Source organism: Staurois parvus, unplaced genomic scaffold, assembly GCF_062004578.1.
Source record: "Staurois parvus isolate SC_StPar_1 unplaced genomic scaffold, SC_StPar_1.0 ptg001810l, whole genome shotgun sequence".
Lineage (NCBI taxonomy): Eukaryota > Metazoa > Chordata > Amphibia > Anura > Ranidae > Staurois > Staurois parvus.
This window is the reverse complement of record NW_028319606.1, coordinates 76,661-94,907: the sequence shown is the minus strand read 5'-3', so window position 1 is coordinate 94,907 and position 18,247 is coordinate 76,661. Positions and strand designations below refer to the sequence as shown.

Here is an 18,247-nt window from a genome sequence, read left to right as displayed (position 1 = left end):
AGGGGGAGGGGGGGGGACTCAGGATAGTCCGTTAAGGGGGAGGGGGGGGGACTCAGGATAGTCCGTTAAGGGGGAGGGGGGGGGACTCAGGATAGTCCGTTAAGGGGGAGGGGGGGGGGACTCAGGATAGTCCGTTAAGGGGGAGGGGGGGGGGACTCAGGATAGTCCGTTAAGGGGGAGGGGGGGGGGACTCAGGATAGTCCGTTAAGGGGGAGGGGGGGGGACTCAGGATAGTCCGTTAAGGGGGAGGGGGGGGGACTCAGGATAGTCCGTTAAGGGGGAGGGGGGGGGACTCAGGATAGTCCGTTAAGGGGGAGGGGGGGGACTCAGGATAGTCCGTTAAGGGGGAGGGGGGGGGGACTCAGGATAGTCCGTTAAGGGGGAGGGGGGGGGGACTCAGGATAGTCCGTTAAGGGGGAGGGGGGGGGGGACTCAGGATAGTCCGTTAAGGGGGAGGGGGGGGGGGACTCAGGATAGTCCGTTAAGGGGGAGGGGGGGGGGACTCAGGATAGTCCGTTAAGGGGGAGGGGGGGGGGACTCAGGATAGTCCGTTAAGGGGGAGGGGGGGGGGGACTCAGGATAGTCCGTTAAGGGGGAGGGGGGGGACTCAGGATAGTCCGTTAAGGGGGAGGGGGGGGACTCAGGATAGTCCGTTAAGGGGGAGGGGGGGGGGGACTCAGGATAGTCCGTTAAGGGGGAGGGGGGGGGGGACTCAGGATAGTCCGTTAAGGGGGAGGGGGGGGGGGGACTCAGGATAGTCCGTTAAGGGGGAGGGGGGGGGGACTCAGGATAGTCCGTTAAGGGGGAGGGGGGGGGACTCAGGATAGTCCGTTAAGGGGGAGGGGGGGGGGGACTCAGGATAGTCCGTTAAGGGGGAGGGGGGGGGGGGGACTCAGGATAGTCCGTTAAGGGGGAGGGGGGGGGGGACTCAGGATAGTCCGTTAAGGGGGAGGGGGGGGGACTCAGGATAGTCCGTTAAGGGGGAGGGGGGGGGACTCAGGATAGTCCGTTAAGGGGGAGGGGGGGGGACTCAGGATAGTCCGTTAAGGGGGAGGGGGGGGGACTCAGGATAGTCCGTTAAGGGGGAGGGGGGGGGACTCAGGATAGTCCGTTAAGGGGGAGGGGGGGGGACTCAGGATAGTCCGTTAAGGGGGAGGGGGGGGGACTCAGGATAGTCCGTTAAGGGGGAGGGGGGGGACTCAGGATAGTCCGTTAAGGGGGAGGGGGGGGACTCAGGATAGTCCGTTAAGGGGGAGGGGGGGGGACTCAGGATAGTCCGTTAAGGGGGAGGGGGGGGACTCAGGATAGTCCGTTAAGGGGGAGGGGGGGGGGACTCAGGATAGTCCGTTAAGGGGGAGGGGGGGGGGACTCAGGATAGTCCGTTAAGGGGGAGGGGGGGGGGGACTCAGGATAGTCCGTTAAGGGGGAGGGGGGGGGGACTCAGGATAGTCCGTTAAGGGGGAGGGGGGGGGGACTCAGGATAGTCCGTTAAGGGGGAGGGGGGGGGGGGACTCAGGATAGTCCGTTAAGGGGGAGGGGGGGGGGGGACTCAGGATAGTCCGTTAAGGGGGAGGGGGGGGGGACTCAGGATAGTCCGTTAAGGGGGAGGGGGGGGGGACTCAGGATAGTCCGTTAAGGGGGAGGGGGGGGGGACTCAGGATAGTCCGTTAAGGGGGAGGGGGGGGGGACTCAGTTTCTCTGTGGGTTGGGCAGGCATGCAATTTTGCACGTTTCCCAGCCACAGAGATGTGAACCTAACCTACGAAGAGAGGGGGCTGTGATGTGAAGGATCTGACTCCTAGCACAAACATGCGATTCAGACCTCTGCTGGAAGAAAAGTTTACTGACTGGACCTCTGAATTTTAATTCAAAACCCCCAATTTACACCACCAATCCAGACTATAGAAACAAAATTCCCACTAAGGGAAAGTTTTAAAATGATATTTTTGTACTCCTCAGTGAATGTAAATGTTCCTTCCTTTTAATGGTACAACTGATTTTTATTAAATGAACACATCTTAAAAACACTACAATACTATTTAGGTTGTCCAAAAAAATCCAGAAAATAATCCTTTAATGTTTTATAAAGTTTTCTGGGATGGCGTTCCCCTGAAAACTTTGGATTTGGTGCTTGCCTCTAAGCTCTGCCTCGGTTTTATATCCCAATTGTCAAAGCTAGGAGCAACTGGGTGTGTGCCAAATATATCGTCTAGTCCAGCAATGGGCAAACTACGGCCCGGCGGACCTTTTAATCCAGTCCGCGGAGCTAGGCTCCCGCTAGGCTCCTCTCACAGTCCGCCCTGAAGACCGGTGTAGCATGAAAATCTGTCTCCTATGAGGATCTGTCCCCCTCGACGTATCTGCGCATGTGCCGGAGATCGCCGATCGGCTGCTAATGCCTGAAACTGGCACATGCGCAGATACGTCGAGGGGGACAGATCCTCATAGGAGACAGATTTTCATGCTACACCGGAACGGCGCGGGAACACGGCGAGAGGAACGCGCGGAGCAAAGGTAAGTGAATTGACACAGGGGGGACTTGGGGACTTAATATGGGGGATGAATTACTATGGGGAATGAATTACTATAGGGGGAATGAATTACCCTAGGGGGGATGAATTACCCTAGGGGGGATGAATTACCCTAGGGGGGATGAATTACCCTAGGGGGGATGAATTACCCTAGGGGGGATGAATTACCCTAGGGGGGATGAATTACCCTAGGGGGGATGAATTACTATGCTTACTATGGGGGAATATTACTATACTTACTATGGATGACACATAATCATTCATCTACTCTTGGTCCGGCCCCCGGGTCCAATATATGAACCCATTGCGGCCCTCAAGTCAAAAAGTTTGCCCACCCCTGGTCTAGTCTAATAGGCACGCTTAAGCAAAGCACCCTGCCTGTGTCGGGGCTTCATAGCTGACAGGAAGGGGGCCAACACTACAGCTGCTATATAAAAATGCAGTAAAGTATGGCACTTTAAGCCACAAAACCGACCCCTTAAAGAAGAAAACAGAAGACTTTACTAAACCTGGAGAAAATGCATAATGGTTGGCCACATATAAATTTTTGTTCCACCTTCTAACCTGCACTGCAAGAACACCACAACCTGGATTATATGTTCTTGGCAATGATGGCAGCCATATTTTTAACCTTTTAACAGCAAGAACTGTACTTGATACATTCTATATGCATTAAGGCTGGGTGCACAATGTTGCGCTGTGTTACCATTCATTTTTAAAGTGTAAAAAAAAAAAAAAGGCAAAACTTTTTTTTTTTTTTAGACTTGGTTAGCATGAGGAGGGGTGTATCCCCATTGAGAAGATTCACCCTCTCCAATTTTCTTGACCACCAGTGGCAATGGGAATAAAAGGGAGGGTAAATCCAAATATTTGGGATCAAAATCAGGTACGTGAATTGCTTTAAAAAAAAATTAAAATTGGCATATCAATGAATACAGAGCTGCATTAAAGGTGAAGTTCACCTCTTGGGAAAAAAATGGACTGCAAAGAATTGCACTGGCCTGTTCCAAGGTGAGAACCTTCGGTTACAGGGCTGCAGAAAACCTCAATGGACGAGGGCAGAGACGTCACCTCTCTTGTGTTCCATTGAGAACTACGAGTCCCTCTGCAGTGGTAGCAGACAGGACCTGCAGTTTTCATGTTAGGATTCCTGTTAATGACGTAGCACTGCAGGTGCAGCCACCCAAGCCATGCCAATTTCGAATTTGACAGGAGCTGGCTGGAGAGAACAACCCTAGGCTCCAGCAAAAGAAAAGGGAGAAGTAGTTTGGGGTGGAGGGGGAAGCAGACCTTGGACATGCTTAAATGTTACACCCTACATATGGGTATAACTTGAAACATGGTCAGATGGATGGAGTTAGCTTTTATTTTGGCCTTTTATTTCTGCTTGTGCAACTAAAGTTATATAAAAAGTTAAATTATAGGAAAGTTAAACTAGCACACATCCGAACACACGAAAAGATTTCTCTAGTCGTTTGCAACTTTTTTACCCTAAAACAGTCTTTAGCAATACTGACTATTGTAACGGACTACTCTAAGGCCCCTTTCACATGGGCAGACTCCACCAAGTGAATCCACCTGCACAGTGGGGGAATCTGTCTGCTGATCCCCACTGAGCAGGCGAATGACAGGTCCATGTCTGCTCCGCTTATGCGGCGTGGATACAGACACAGCCCGCTGTTCTCTATGGGGGGGTTGGATGTAAACAGACCGCTTGTCTGTCTACATCCGACTGTCACCTGCTTCGATCGATGGATGGGGAACGGATCCCCCATCCATCTGTTTTTAGCAGATGGATAGGATGCAGGTGCATGTAAATTGACACATGTCCATTTACATCCGCCTCTCCATAGAGAATATAGGATGATCGACTGTCCCGTTTTTCAGGCAGACCCGATCAGTCCGCCCATGTGAAAGGGGCCTGTTTTATGACTGTTCATCTCAGCAGGTAACTGAGAATAAAGACAATCCTGATAAATAAGTGGAAACTTGACAAAGATAGCCTGAAACTTCTAATCCAGCAATCCTTAAATCCATGAATAATTTAAGTCTATTTCTTAAACAACCATATTAATCTGTTACTGTTCTAGATAACTTAATATAAAACAAATCATGAAAATAAAATAAATTCTCACATAGCATATTTTCGCTTCCGGTGTATGAGCCAGAGGGTTCAGGAGAGTGGGGATAATTTGGCAGGTCTTCATAGCGAGAATAGTCATAAGATTTAGGATCATTAAAGTCTTTTGGTTTACTCCATGAAGAATCAACTTCCTTAGCCTTCCCACTCTCACTGGACAGTTCAGTTGATGGAATTGACTCAATGCTGGAGTACACCTTTTTGGAAATTGCTGCTTCTCTGTTTGGAGACTGGGAAACATTAACTGTGTCATCCACAAAAAGATCTGGGTTTTCAGGAATCTTTGCTTGTTCCTCCAACCGCATTAGGCGGTTGTGAAAATCCACACTGCTTTCTGGAGATTCAACTCTGGTTCTATCTATTGGTTCTTCTTTGGCAACTGAAAGATTTCTTTGTCCATCAAATGTGTCTAGCTGACTTGTCGGAGATCTCCATTTTAACCCATATGAGGACACCTTTGGATCATTAAAGTCTTTTGGTTTACTCCATGAAGAATCAACTTCCTTAGCCTTCCCACTCTCACTGGACAGTTCAGTTGATGGAATTGACTCAATGCTGGAGTACACCTTTTTGGAAATTGCTGCTTCTCTGTTTGGAAACTGGGAAACATTAACTGTGTCATCCACAAAAAGATCTGGGTTTTCAGGAATCTTTGCTTGTTCCTCCAACCGCATTAGGCGGTTGTGAAAATCCACACTGCTTTCTGGAGATTCAACTCTGGTTCTATCTATTGGTTCTTCTTTGGCAACTGAAAGATTTCTTTGTCCATCAAATGTGTCTAGCTGACTTGTCGGAGATCTCCATTTTAACCCATATGAGGACACCTTTGGATCATTAAAGTCTTTTGGTTTACTCCATGAAGAATCAACTTCCTTAGCCTTCCCACTCTCACTGGACAGTTCAGTTGATGGAATTGACTCAATGCTGGAGTACACCTTTTTGGAAATTGCTGCTTCTCTGTTTGGAAACTGGGAAACATTAACTGTGTCATCCACAAAAAGATCTGGGTTTTCAGGAATCTTTGCTTGTTCCTCCAACCGCATTAGGCGGTTGTGAAAATCCACACTGCTTTCTGGAGATTCAACTCTGGTTCTATCTATTGGTTCTTCTTTGGCAACTGAAAGATTTCTTTGTCCATCAAATGTGTCTAGCTGACTTGTCGGAGATCTCCATTTTAACCCATATGAGGACACCTTTGGATCATTAAAGTCTTTTGGTTTACTCCATGAAGAATCAACTTCCTTAGCCTTCCCACTCTCACTGGACAGTTCAGTTGATGGAATTGACTCAATGCTGGAGTACACCTTTTTGGAAATTGCTGCTTCTCTGTTTGGAAACTGGGAAACATTAACTGTGTCATCCACAAAAAGATCTGGGTTTTCAGGAATCTTTGCTTGTTCCTCCAACCGCATTAGGCGGTTGTGAAAATCCACACTGCTTTCTGGAGATTCAACTCTGGTTCTATCTATTGGTTCTTCTTTGGCAACTGAAAGATTTCTTTGTCCATCAAATGTGTCTAGCTGACTTGTCGGAGATCTCCATTTTAACCCATATGAGGACACCTTTGGATCATTAAAGTCTTTTGGTTTACTCCATGAAGAATCAACTTCCTTAGCCTTCCCACTCTCACTGGACAGTTCAGTTGATGGAATTGACTCAATGCTGGAGTACACCTTTTTGGAAATTGCTGCTTCTCTGTTTGGAAACTGGGAAACATTAACTGTGTCATCCACAAAAAGATCTGGGTTTTCAGGAATCTTTGCTTGTTCCTCCAACCGCATTAGGCGGTTGTGAAAATCCACACTGCTTTCTGGAGATTCAACTCTGGTTCTATCTATTGGTTCTTCTTTGGCAACTGAAAGATTTCTTTGTCCATCAAATGTGTCTAGCTGACTTGTCGGAGATCTCCATTTTAACCCATATGAGGACACCTTTGGATCATTAAAGTCTTTTGGTTTACTCCATGAAGAATCAACTTCCTTAGCCTTCCCACTCTCACTGGACAGTTCAGTTGATGGAATTGACTCAATGCTGGAGTACACCTTTTTGGAAATTGCTGCTTCTCTGTTTGGAGACAGGGAAACTTTAACTCTCTCATCCACAAAAAGATCTGGGTTTTCAGGAATCTTTGCTTGTACCTCCAACCGCTTTAGGCGGTTATGAAAATCCACACTGCTTTCTGGAGATTCAACTCTGGTTCTATCTATTGGTTCTTCTTTGGCAATGGAAAGATTTCTTTGTCCATCAAATGTGTCTAGCTGACTTGTCGGAGATCTCCATTTTAACCCATATGAGGACACCTTTGGTGGTAGCTCCAAGTCATCCACACTTTTCCCAACGCTACTTAAGTATGGATAATGTTTATCAGAATGATCTTCTGATAGGTTTGTCTGAGAAGCCAGAAAGTCAACTGGTTTTGCAAACTCAACCTTTTGATGGACATCAGGAACATATTCTTCATCAGACTGGTGTTTAATGGCCTCAAGCTCCAGCTTTCTCAAGACAATACTGAGATCCTCATTATCTTTTTTGCTTGGTACTGTGCTCTTCTCAATAGTTTCTTCCAGGTCACTGGTATCTTCAGAACCAGGTTCTTTACTAGGTGCATAGCTATGTGGAGGTTGGAATTTTACAGAGTCATCTGTAGGCGTCTCAAATTCATTAACATAATTGGCTGAGCTGAAACGTTCAAAGCCAATTTTAAATGAAGATTTCACAGGAGTAACTGTATTTTTTGTTCTTTTAGGTAACTCGTCTTGATATTCCACTTCAAAATCTGGAAGAGGAGGTTGTTTAGAGGCTTCAATTTCTAGTTTTTTCAAAGCCAAGATGAAATCCTTTTGATCATGACTCTTGGGTACTGCTGACTTCTCTATAATTTCATGTGCCTCACTTTCCTCTTTGGGCAGGCTTGATTCTTCTTTTTGCATCTCTTTATCTGAAACACCATTATTGAACGTCTCAAAACTAATTCTAAATTCCCTGGTTGACTTTTCTGGAGCCACGGTTTTATCCATATTTTCATCAAAGGCTTCATTCTTTGGTTCCACACTGAGAGTTTCTTTTGCAGGGGACGGCTTGTTACTTCTCTGAATAACTCGTTCATAAAATCCTCTGTCTGTCATTTTAAGATCTGTGGTAGGAGTCTCTCTTTCTATATAGTTTTGTGAAACAGGAGATATTTTTAAGGTGGTTTGCTTGTGGTACACCAAATCAGGTTCCTCCTGTGACACCATTTGAATTTCTTCCGACTTGGAGTTTTCAGTTTCTGTTATCTTAGGGACTTCCAAAGCCTCTTCTCTGAGTTTTTGAAGAGCATTATTAAGTTCCTCATCGGATTTTTTAGGTATTGTTGACTTTTGGACATGCTCTACAATTTCCGTCCCAGAAGATAATCGATCTTCCTTCTGATCCATTTGAGCAACCACATTCTGATCCATCTGACTAACCACATAAAGAGTCGGTGTTTGTGCCAACCACGAAGCTACTTTCTGAGATGTCTGCTCCTCTTCTGAAAGGTTGTCCAGTGTGTTTGGGAGTATGACTTCATCTGCTGATCTCTCTGAGCTTCTTTGTCTAAGATCAGTTCGAGTGGGTTTATTTCTGCTTGGGACATGCTTGAGGATTTTATCTTGTGATGTAATGGTTTCTCTGAGTGGATTTTTCTCCTCTACATTCCAGAAATGCTTTAAGCTCTGAAACTGGGAAGGGTCTGACATCTGTTCCCTTGGCATTTCATTCATTCTCTCTTTCAATGACATTACATTAAAATGTGCTGATCTGGGCAAGTCCTTTCTTCCTTTATTTTCATGCAAAGACTTCTCTAGTTGACCACTAGTTTTAGAAGGTTCGAACACATTTTGGACAACTGGTAAGTTAGCAGTCAACCCAACTGGCTTATGTTCAGCATCATGCCTATTTTGGAGAACTATAGACTTGTATTTTGTCTCCTTGCTGTATTCCCCAGGAGCAGTTTTAGGAGAAGGCAGGTTTTCTGTCTCCTTGCTGTATTCCCCAGGACCAGTTTTAGGAGAAGGCGGATTTTCTGAGTAGGTTTTTCCATATGAATCTCTAGCTTTAATGTCAACTCCTGGGAGTTCTTGCAGTATATGTATAGAGCTTTTTTCCCCTTTGGTCAATTCAGGAGAAGGTTGTCTTGGTTCTTGGTCCTCCAATATAGAAGGTCGTCTCAGGCGTTCAACAGACTCAACTAGATCATCGTCATCTTGGTTAATAGCCACTGGCTTATTTCCCATGTTACTGGATGAGGTTTTCACATCTCTGGCCCTTTCTGGAGTCAGTTCTTCACTGGAAAGGCTGTAGCTTTCTTTGTGCTTCTCACTAGGATAACTGGACTCAAATGTCATTTTTCCTCCTCCACTAAAGCTTTTCCCAAACTCCAGCGGCTTTTCATTTAGGTAAATATTTTGAGTCTTTCCTCTTTGGCCATGAAACCTTGGCTCCATGAGGGCATCGTCCAAATCAAAGTCTGTGGGAAAACCAAGATTAACTGTATTTCCAAATGATACAGTTGCAACACAGTTAAAATAAACATTCCATTACAGAGGTGCAACTAGAGATTTCTACATCTTGGGCACAGATTTTACCCTAATTCCCTCCCACCTCACAAAATAAAAATTTCAGACCATGCCCAATTATTGAACCCTTTTTTTCATTCCAAACACTTTTACTAGATTTCGCATACTTATGCAATTTTGGGTAAAAATACAGTAGTTGTAGATGGATTAAATTTTCAGACTAATGTACAATGCCTCAGAGGCATTTTAAAGTACTTTCAAATTTGAGTCCCTCAAGTAAAACTGCATCTTACTCTGCCTCTGTGCCCAGAGCAGCTATCCTTGCTGCTGTATTCTAGTTACACCTCTGGGCATCGATACCAATTAAACAGAGAATCACACAGACATTGATGTTCTGCCTTCACATTAGTTTATAGTGCCTCAACACAGAATATGCTTGCTGGGGAGAGAGGGCTGAAGAAATCAGTGTGCTGCCTTTTCATGGTCCAGTAAAAAGCTAGGGGTAGGCTGGGGTACCAGCTGTACTGGTTAACTGCAAAAAAGGGGCTGAACAGAATTACAAACCCTTTGGCAGATAAGACAGTTGACACATAGGTATTCCAACTGTGATACAATCACATTTTTATTTAGCCTGAACATTCTTAAAGGAAATCTGGCACGTCTAAAATATGGGGGCTGCCATTGCCGATACTGCCTCCTGAAATGTTAGCCGATTGGCTGTTCCCTTGATCTAGGTTTTATCTAGAAATACACACCTGAATAAAAGAAAAAAAAGGGAAATCTTGTTTATAGAAAGTGGCTAATAAATATTTTCAGGTCTAACTCCACATCATTAACCTGTGTACGTTGCTTTAAAAAAAAAAAACCCCAAAAACAAAAAAAACACAACACCAAACACGAGTTTCCTTGTCACACGGCTTTGAAACTTATAGCAGCTCTTACATAAACCTTAATATTAATTGGAAATAGTAAAGTGGATAATGAAAAAAAAAATCCACTTAAAAGTGTGACATTAGGACTTTTGGATGGTGGTGTGAGTTTTTTGTTGAGGACTATTGCTCCAGATTTACTCCTAGATTATTTGCAGGCTGCCTTTGATCATTTACTCATGAAAACAAAGGCTTTCCTACCTATAAAACTTGATGTTCTATGTTAAGTCATGTCCACAATAGGGACCCCAACTGAAACCCAGGGGACCCACTAAAGTTAAGACTGTAAAAATATTTAAAAGATTAGGATGATTTAGGTGGATTAAATTCTATCATATCGATAATTTACTCTTTTTATAATCTATGAAACTAAATCATGCTGGTGGTTTTTGAGTAAAGACTTGGCAATACAAAAGATATGCCTATATACTGACGACCATAAGCCTTTATATCTCATTTTATCTACTTTATAACCACTGAATTTACAGTGGGAAAGAACTTTAAAACATAAAAAACTTTCTTAGCGAACACATCATTTAATCAAGATTTTAAGAAGGCATATTAAAAAAAAAAAAAAAAAAAAAAAAAAAAAAAAAAAAAGGGGCTGCATGATTTTCTCAACAGGACAAGGCAGCAACTCATCCTGATAGATTACCGGTTTATAACTTAACCTTTGCCAAACACAGAAAACAAGAAAAACGAAGTCCGATATAAAATACGTTTTATCTATCACTCTCTCGTTAAATTTTTATTTTTTTTTAATACAATAAAGAATGATCAAATCCCATTAGTTTTTTGGGGTTTTTTGCTGTCTGTGCCCCCTTGGGAAGATTTTCTTTCACATCCTGTCTGGAGCGAGAAAAAAAAATATATCTTTAATAAAAAGGATATCCTCTCAGATAATTGTCACAGGAACAAGAGTCATCACTGGATGACATCCTTTCAATTCATGTTCAGGTGACAACTTTGGATTTTCTATCTTCTCTCACTCAGTCCCGATGACAGGATATACAGTGAGGGAGATTTTCCCCACAGGGGATACAGACAGCAGTACAAACCTAACAGGTTTATTAATCTTTCCACACTGTATGCAAAGAAAAAATAAAATAAATTAAAAAAAAAAAAAAAAAAAAAAACACACTTGGTTTAAGATACACTGTTAAAAATGATAAAGATACGAGCTCAAATTTCGTGACTCTTGAGGGAAAAATAATGGTTTTGAGTGAGTTTTATTTAAATGTATTTAAGTTAAAAAAAAATTAAGCTGAGTTTTTTTACTTTTAGATGGCATACCAATCTTTTATTTTGCCAATAAACATTTAACATAGGGTGCACCCATGCCATAGCATTCACAGAACATTAGAAGTTTTCTCAAGAGCAAAATTTCAGATAATTTGCCTTTGGACTATTTCTTAGATTAAAACATCATAATCCCACATGAACAGTGAAGGTAGAAGGTGGAAGGAGTAGTTATTTCTCAGATGAGCTCTTTAAAGTGATTGTAAATTTTTAATTTAAAATAATAAACATGTCTATAGATACCTGCTTTGTGCAGTAATTTGCACAGAGCAGCCCTGATCCTCCTCTTTTCAGGTCCCCTGCTAGTGCTCCTGGCTCCTCCTCTTCTCTGTGTGCCAATAGGAAGCCACTTCCTATTGTGGCATACCTGCAGGCTCCATAACAAGCCACACTGCCCGTGTCCATAGACACAGACAATGCAACTCAACCCATTTGGAAACTCGGGCACTGCCCGAGGGCCGGGGTCAGTAGGGCGCCCCATGAGATGCCCCGGTACCTTTTTCATAGGCTTTTTTGAGTTTGGGCAAGGACACAGGGGCCCCATGATCCCCTATTGCCCCGGGGGCCCCATGAGTTGTCAGTCCGCCCCCGACTCAGCCCCACCCCCTCCTCACAGGAGTTGATTGACAACAGCAGGAGCTAATGGCTCCCTCTGTTATCAATCTACTGTGAAGAGGGAGAGAGCAGAGAGTCGCTGCTCTTGGGTACAGTGTTGGATCAAGACTGGGCTCAAGTATATAGGGAGGTCTGGGGGTGATCCTGTGGCACGGAAAGTTTTTTACCTTAATGCAGAATGCATTCGTGTAAAAAAAAAGCCTCACTCTTTAGCACCACAAGCTTTTCTTTAGAAGAGCAGATACAAATATACAGGTACACAAGAGAAAGGAGCCTGCAGATTTAACAGCTGGCTATATGAAATATTTATATAGCCTTTTTCATGTTTAAACAATTCTCTTTTTTTAGACCGGAGGTAATGAAGATATACGGTATATGCAAGAACACTATTAAATGATCATTACAAGAGCTTAAGTTTCACAAATAAAGTTGATTTATGAGACATCATCTACCCAATCCAGCAAGGGCTCTTAGCCAGAGGTCTCCTAAATTTTAATACAGGGAAAACAAATGGTGAGGCAACTACAATCTATAAAAATTGAATATAGGTCTCTTAACCAGTGACTTGATAGCCTTCCAGTGAAAACTGTACACTCACTTTATTTACATTAGAAGGCTAAAAGGCTGTCAAGTCACTGCTGAGAGACAGAATTGAGCGAGATAATGCTGCTAAGAATCCAAAAACTAACCAGAGGGTCATCTTCATTATAAACGTTGACAATGAATTACTCTGCAGTGCCCAAGCACTGGTCAGTGAAGATTTGTTTTAATATGTAAAATATTAAATATTCCATAGGCTGGCCATAGCTTCACTTTCAATGGAATCTGTGCCCATGCTATGCACAATAAAGTATTACATATTCTGAGTAAGCAGTGGAAGGACTTAAGCCATCACTCCCCTCTGTAGCTATAGGCATTGTGTAGAAATGAATCTTCAAATTCACAGCAGAGGCACTAAAATCTTAAGTCTTGTCTTAGTGCAACAGAAGCTTGGCAGCATTCCAGCTGTGTGATGTAAACACATCAGGTGTTTCTAAACTGTTAGAACTAGATTAAAATCTGCCTTTAGAGCCGATTCACACATGTGCAGTGTGGATTGAAGCTCAGGTTTCATAGATAACTGATACAGTAGTTGTTCAGTGGTCAGGTCAAGTTTACATCAGGTTCAGGACAAGTTCAGGTTAAAATTTTATCCTGTTCAAATGTGTGTGGTTTAGAAAAACGGTTCCCATAGAAATCAATAGCCTGTAATCCGCACCTGAAGCGGACCTCTTTTTCAATCTGCACTGAATCCATACTGCCAGTGCACTGGACATATGTGAACAGGCACCATAGGAAGCAATGTTATTCACATGTCATGCGGACTGGATGAAGTTCCATGACATGGAGTGCACTGGACATATGTGAACAGGCACCATAGGAAGCAATGTTATTCACATGTCATGCGGACTGGATGAAGTTCAAACAGCAACCAATCCGCATATATGGGAACCAGCAATTCGAGTCTTTGTTGTGATCTTTGAGAACAAATTACGTAAAAAAATAAAAAGCACCTATATAGCCAGGGATGGCTTGCGCTTTTTTTTTTAATTTTTATTTCTAGTTGCCAAGATTTAAATACTTTAATGTACATAGTCTGGGCACATGTGCCCTTTAAAGTCAGACCCTCTAAAAATAATTCTTCATTCCAAAAAGCATATTCAGAGAATTTTGGACTCTCACAAATTAAAACACAGCTACTTCTCTTGGCACTATTAAGTACGAGGAGGACCTATCCAAAAAGTTGGAAAGCTATGAACTCTGGACCTCTCCAATCTTTTTAAGTCTTTTTACAATCTTTACTGTCCTATGAAGGCATTAACATCATTTGGATTGTCAACAATTTGCAAGCATAATTTAAGCAATTTCTGATTGGTCATATGATTCGGTACTTTGTTAAATTATATCCATACAAGCATGCCAAAATTAGTAGTACCCACTTTCCCCAAATAGACTTGAAGACATCTCCTTACCTGATTCTTTACTTGGAGAGGAGGCTGCTGGAGTCTTTTTCACAACGGCATAAAGAGGCTCTTCGCCTACAAAACAAATGCAAACTTACTATCCTGTTTAGGAAGAGTAAACAAATGTTGAATTGTATTTTACCGTAAAAAGGTAGAGTTCACCCCAAAAGGATTTACCAGTTTTGTGTAGACTTGATCAAGGAATGGCTTGCTACAACTTTTTTGGGACTCTGGTGGTGGGACTCTTCCCTCTACAGCAGTGGTTCTCAACCTTCCTAATGCCGCGACACTTTAATACAGTTCCTCATGTTGTGGTGACCCCCAACCATAAAATTATTTCCCCAGTAATTATAATTCATGAAGTGTCTTTTTACCTCCAATACTGCTGCTTTCAACACCGTAGCTGCTCTCTACACAAATCGGAAATATGTGTTTTCCCGATGGTCTTAGGCGACCCCTGTGAAAGGGTCATTCGACCCCCAAAGGGGTCGCGACCCACAGGTTGAGAACCACTGCTCTACAGTATATAATAAATCCAGTGCAGACAGTTGTGCAGGTAGTGTTACAAACAGCCTGTGGTGTGTTCTAGGTCTAAGATCCAGGAGGAAGCTAATAGATTTGCTTGGCATAGATTGAGCAAAATATGTGTCAACTGCAAAAAATATAAAATAAATCTTGGGGAAGACGGGGGTCTTCTCCCTGGAGTACTATATGACTGGGCTTGACAAAGTCCACTCAAAGTGATCGACCCGTTCTTTGGGGAACTTATTGCTTAAGTCATAATTTTCTAACAAAATAAATACCTTAGATAAACTTGAATGTCATACAGTACACACACACACACACACACACACACACACACACACACACGCCCCAACGTGGATTACAAGAGAGAAAAAAAAAAAAAAAAAAAAACACACCAAACAGCAACATTAAAAGTATTGGATTATCACGAATCACAAGTGATAAATTAACATGTGAAAGAACATCATTACATCATCAGAAAAATTACTTTCTGCCAGGTTCTAAACAGAATTACGCAAAAGTTAATTTACACAGGTCATAAGCTCATGATTGACAGAAAAGGATGGTTTCCCCCCCCCCCCCCCCAATTTTCTTTTGTAGAGCTATGTTACATGATAATGGAAATGTGGTGCAAGCAGAATTCAAAGCAAAACTGGACAAAAAAAAGAAAAAAAAAAAAAAAAAAGTTTGTTTTGAAAATGTTATAATTTGGAATTATGGTAGTTTTCATTTTTGCCCACATATTCCTTAAAAAAGAAAAAAAAAAAAAAAAAAAAAAGGAAACATGTAGCATAGCTTTCTACAATTACACAAATGACACTTTCCATTTTGTAAGCAAGGACTGAATTGAAAAATGATACTTGGCGATGCAAACAATGTATATCATTAGCCAACAGCTGTATGTATGCGTGTTTGTCTCCCTGAGTTTAGATGTACCAATGATGAGCCATCTCTAAAACAACTCTGGAGAGAATGTATGCATGCACAAAGGTCTAATGGTCTGTGATGCAAAACATTCTGAATCCCTTACCAGAAGAATTATTGGATGGGGGTTCTATGCTTATGTCAGTACTGGCTTCCAGCCTTAACGCATCATTCTTTTTACTTAAATCTTCTTTTGGCGACAACTGATTCCTTTCAATCCCCAAAGAAGGTGGTTGCTCGATAAGGGAAGCTTGGTTTTCTAGCTTAGCATTTTGTTCAAGAATCTTAGTTAAAATTTCAGTAGCAGCAGAACCTCGGTCTAGTGTAGAGTCTTCAGAATAACTGTGCTCCTCGAGTCCATTACCTAAATCATTGAACGATAAACCTTTTTCCAAAATTCCATATTCACCGACTTCTCTGACACTGTATGGTTCTGGACTTGGAGAAGGTGGCCTCTGCTGAACTTTTTCAGAAAATCTTACTTGTTTGAGTCTGTCTGGAGTGTAATCAGAGGTTCCATCTTGTTCATCAAAGTAGTTATTCTGCCCAGCTTCAAGAATAGGGGAGCCAGGCAAAACAATTTTGTTTGGCTCAACGCTCTGAAATATCCGTATACTTTCAGAGTCTGTAGAGCTTGAACTTGACCTGCGTTTTAAAATTCCTCGAGGTTTGCCCGTACCATTAAAAGAGTCATCTCTCTTAAGTGTTGAGTTCGAGAGATCCTGTGGCTGACCGTTCACTTTCAAAGATCTTGGCTTTGGTACTGGAACCTGAACGTCTTGCTTCTGTGAATCATTGCCATCCTGAGCCCGTGGTGTGTTCAGAGTTCTGTTGTTTAGCTCTGGGTAAGGTAATTTCACACCGTATTTAGCTAACGACGACATGATGTCTGAAAAAGACATGCAAATAAGGCAAGAATGAAAAAAGGCAGCATGCATAACTCAACAGCAATGCATTAATAAAAAGGAAAGAGAAAGTAGGGAAGACGAATTATAAATAATTAAAGACAAGCTGATTTTTGCAATTCGCTTTTATTTATTTTTTTTAATGATTATTCAAAAAAATGATCACAATCCGAAAGAAAAAGAAATGCTGACAGATAAAAGCACATATAGAACAAGACAGAGCATAAAGCACAGCTGTTCATGCCAACCGTTGGTTACATTACACAGATTCCAGACATTATCTGCTTGAACAGTTCAGGGCACTTAGAATGTGTGTGAAGGAAAGACCACCAGCTATAAAATAATGCTCATTGCCACCTGCCAGTGTAAGTGATCAATTGCTGTTCAGAAAAACCTTAAAAAGTGGTTGTAAACCCTCATATATACCCAGTGAAGTGACTGGTCTCAGGTGATACACAGATCTAACATATCCTCCTACACAAGTTGTACCCATTTATCTATAGCCATCTTTTCCCTACATCTATTCAAAGTGCAAAATTTACACAGGATCTCTCAGCTCTGAAAATCAGGGGGCAGCGAGTTGAAGTTATGTGAGGAGAGCTCTGGAAGCTAACTGAAGGGAAGGGACACCCACCCTTCACACAGGAACAGATCTGAGGCTGCCAATCACAGGCTGTGCTTTCCTGTCACCAATTTTCTCTTGATGTCAGGAAAACTTGCCAGAAGTGATTCATTCTCATCGCAGAGCAATGAGGCAGTGGACAGAAATGACACTTAATGCTCTGGATTGAGACACATTAAGTACACACTATAGAGAGATATGCTTTGTTCATATTTCATGTCTGAGGTTTACAACCACTTTAAAGCAGAACTCCAGGCAGATATAAAAGACACAAAAGAATGCATCTCTAATTTTTAATTTTTTTTATACTGTAAACCATGCATGCACCTGAATATGGTACCAGCCTCTTGCAGTCCATGTAAAGCAGATCTAAACCGACAGGAAGAAGCAGCACAATAAGAGAAGAGAGCAGAAGGATAAGCTCATCGTTCTTCTGCTTCTCCTTTCACAATGCAAATCACAGGCTGGGAGAGGGACAAGGCCTGTAAGTGTTAGCACACACACATTAATACGGTGACCTGCGTTTTTCTGCAATGGATTGAAGCAGGTCACCATTGAGCCATATAAAAATTGTTATGGCTTTCACACTGAAATTCAGCTGGGAGGTGCAGTGGCACACGGAAAGCACATCATTGTAGCGCACCATGGTGCAGTGCAGACACATGAATGAAGAGTCACTTCAAAAGATGTGACAAAGAAAAAAGTAAACTGTGCAATGCAATGAAAAGCTCACATCACTGCACTGAACTCAAACAACTGCCCACACACTAAAATGACGCATTTAGCTAGCAGCCAATGCCAACAAGCCCTTACTAGGCTGCAGCATAGAAAATCAGGTCTTCCCCTCCAAAACAGGGCTGTGCTATATTTTTTATTTATTTCAGCTACTTCTATAGAGAAAGAAAAAAAAAAATTTTTTTGTAATATATATATATATATATATATATATATATATATATATATATATATATATATATATATATATATATATAAATTTAAATTATTTATATTGTACATTCACATCAGTCCCTAACCCTCAAGGGGTGTACAGTCTAAGGTCCCTAACTTACATTCATACATACACATACTAGGGCCAATTTAGACAGGATCCAATTCACCTACCAGCATGTCTTTGGAGTGTGGGAGGAAACCGGAGTACCCGGAGGAAACCCACGCAGGCACAGGGAGAACATGCAAACTCCAGGCAGGTGGTGCC

At 42.4% G+C, this 18,247-nt stretch overlaps 1 protein-coding gene across 12 annotated transcripts in view; it reads right to left on the bottom strand.

Annotated features, from left to right (window-relative positions):
* The window catches only part of SYTL2 (synaptotagmin like 2), a 131,077-nt gene that overhangs the window by 67,049 nt on the left and 45,781 nt on the right, over window positions 1-18,247 (bottom strand). For 7 of the 12 annotated variants that reach the window (XM_089663995.1, XM_089663997.1, XM_089664001.1 and 4 more), the window contains exons 7-9: window positions 16,184-16,393; window positions 14,065-14,130; window positions 4,667-9,160 (exon numbers count right to left, since the gene is read on the bottom strand). In XM_089663995.1, the coding sequence (XP_089520121.1) occupies window positions 4,667-9,160; window positions 14,065-14,130; window positions 16,184-16,393 (4,770 nt within the window). The remainder of the gene's footprint in view (window positions 1-4,666; window positions 9,161-14,064; window positions 14,131-16,183; window positions 16,394-18,247) is intronic. The other 5 variants (XM_089664004.1, XM_089664005.1, XM_089664006.1 and 2 more) reach the window with 3 other exon arrangements.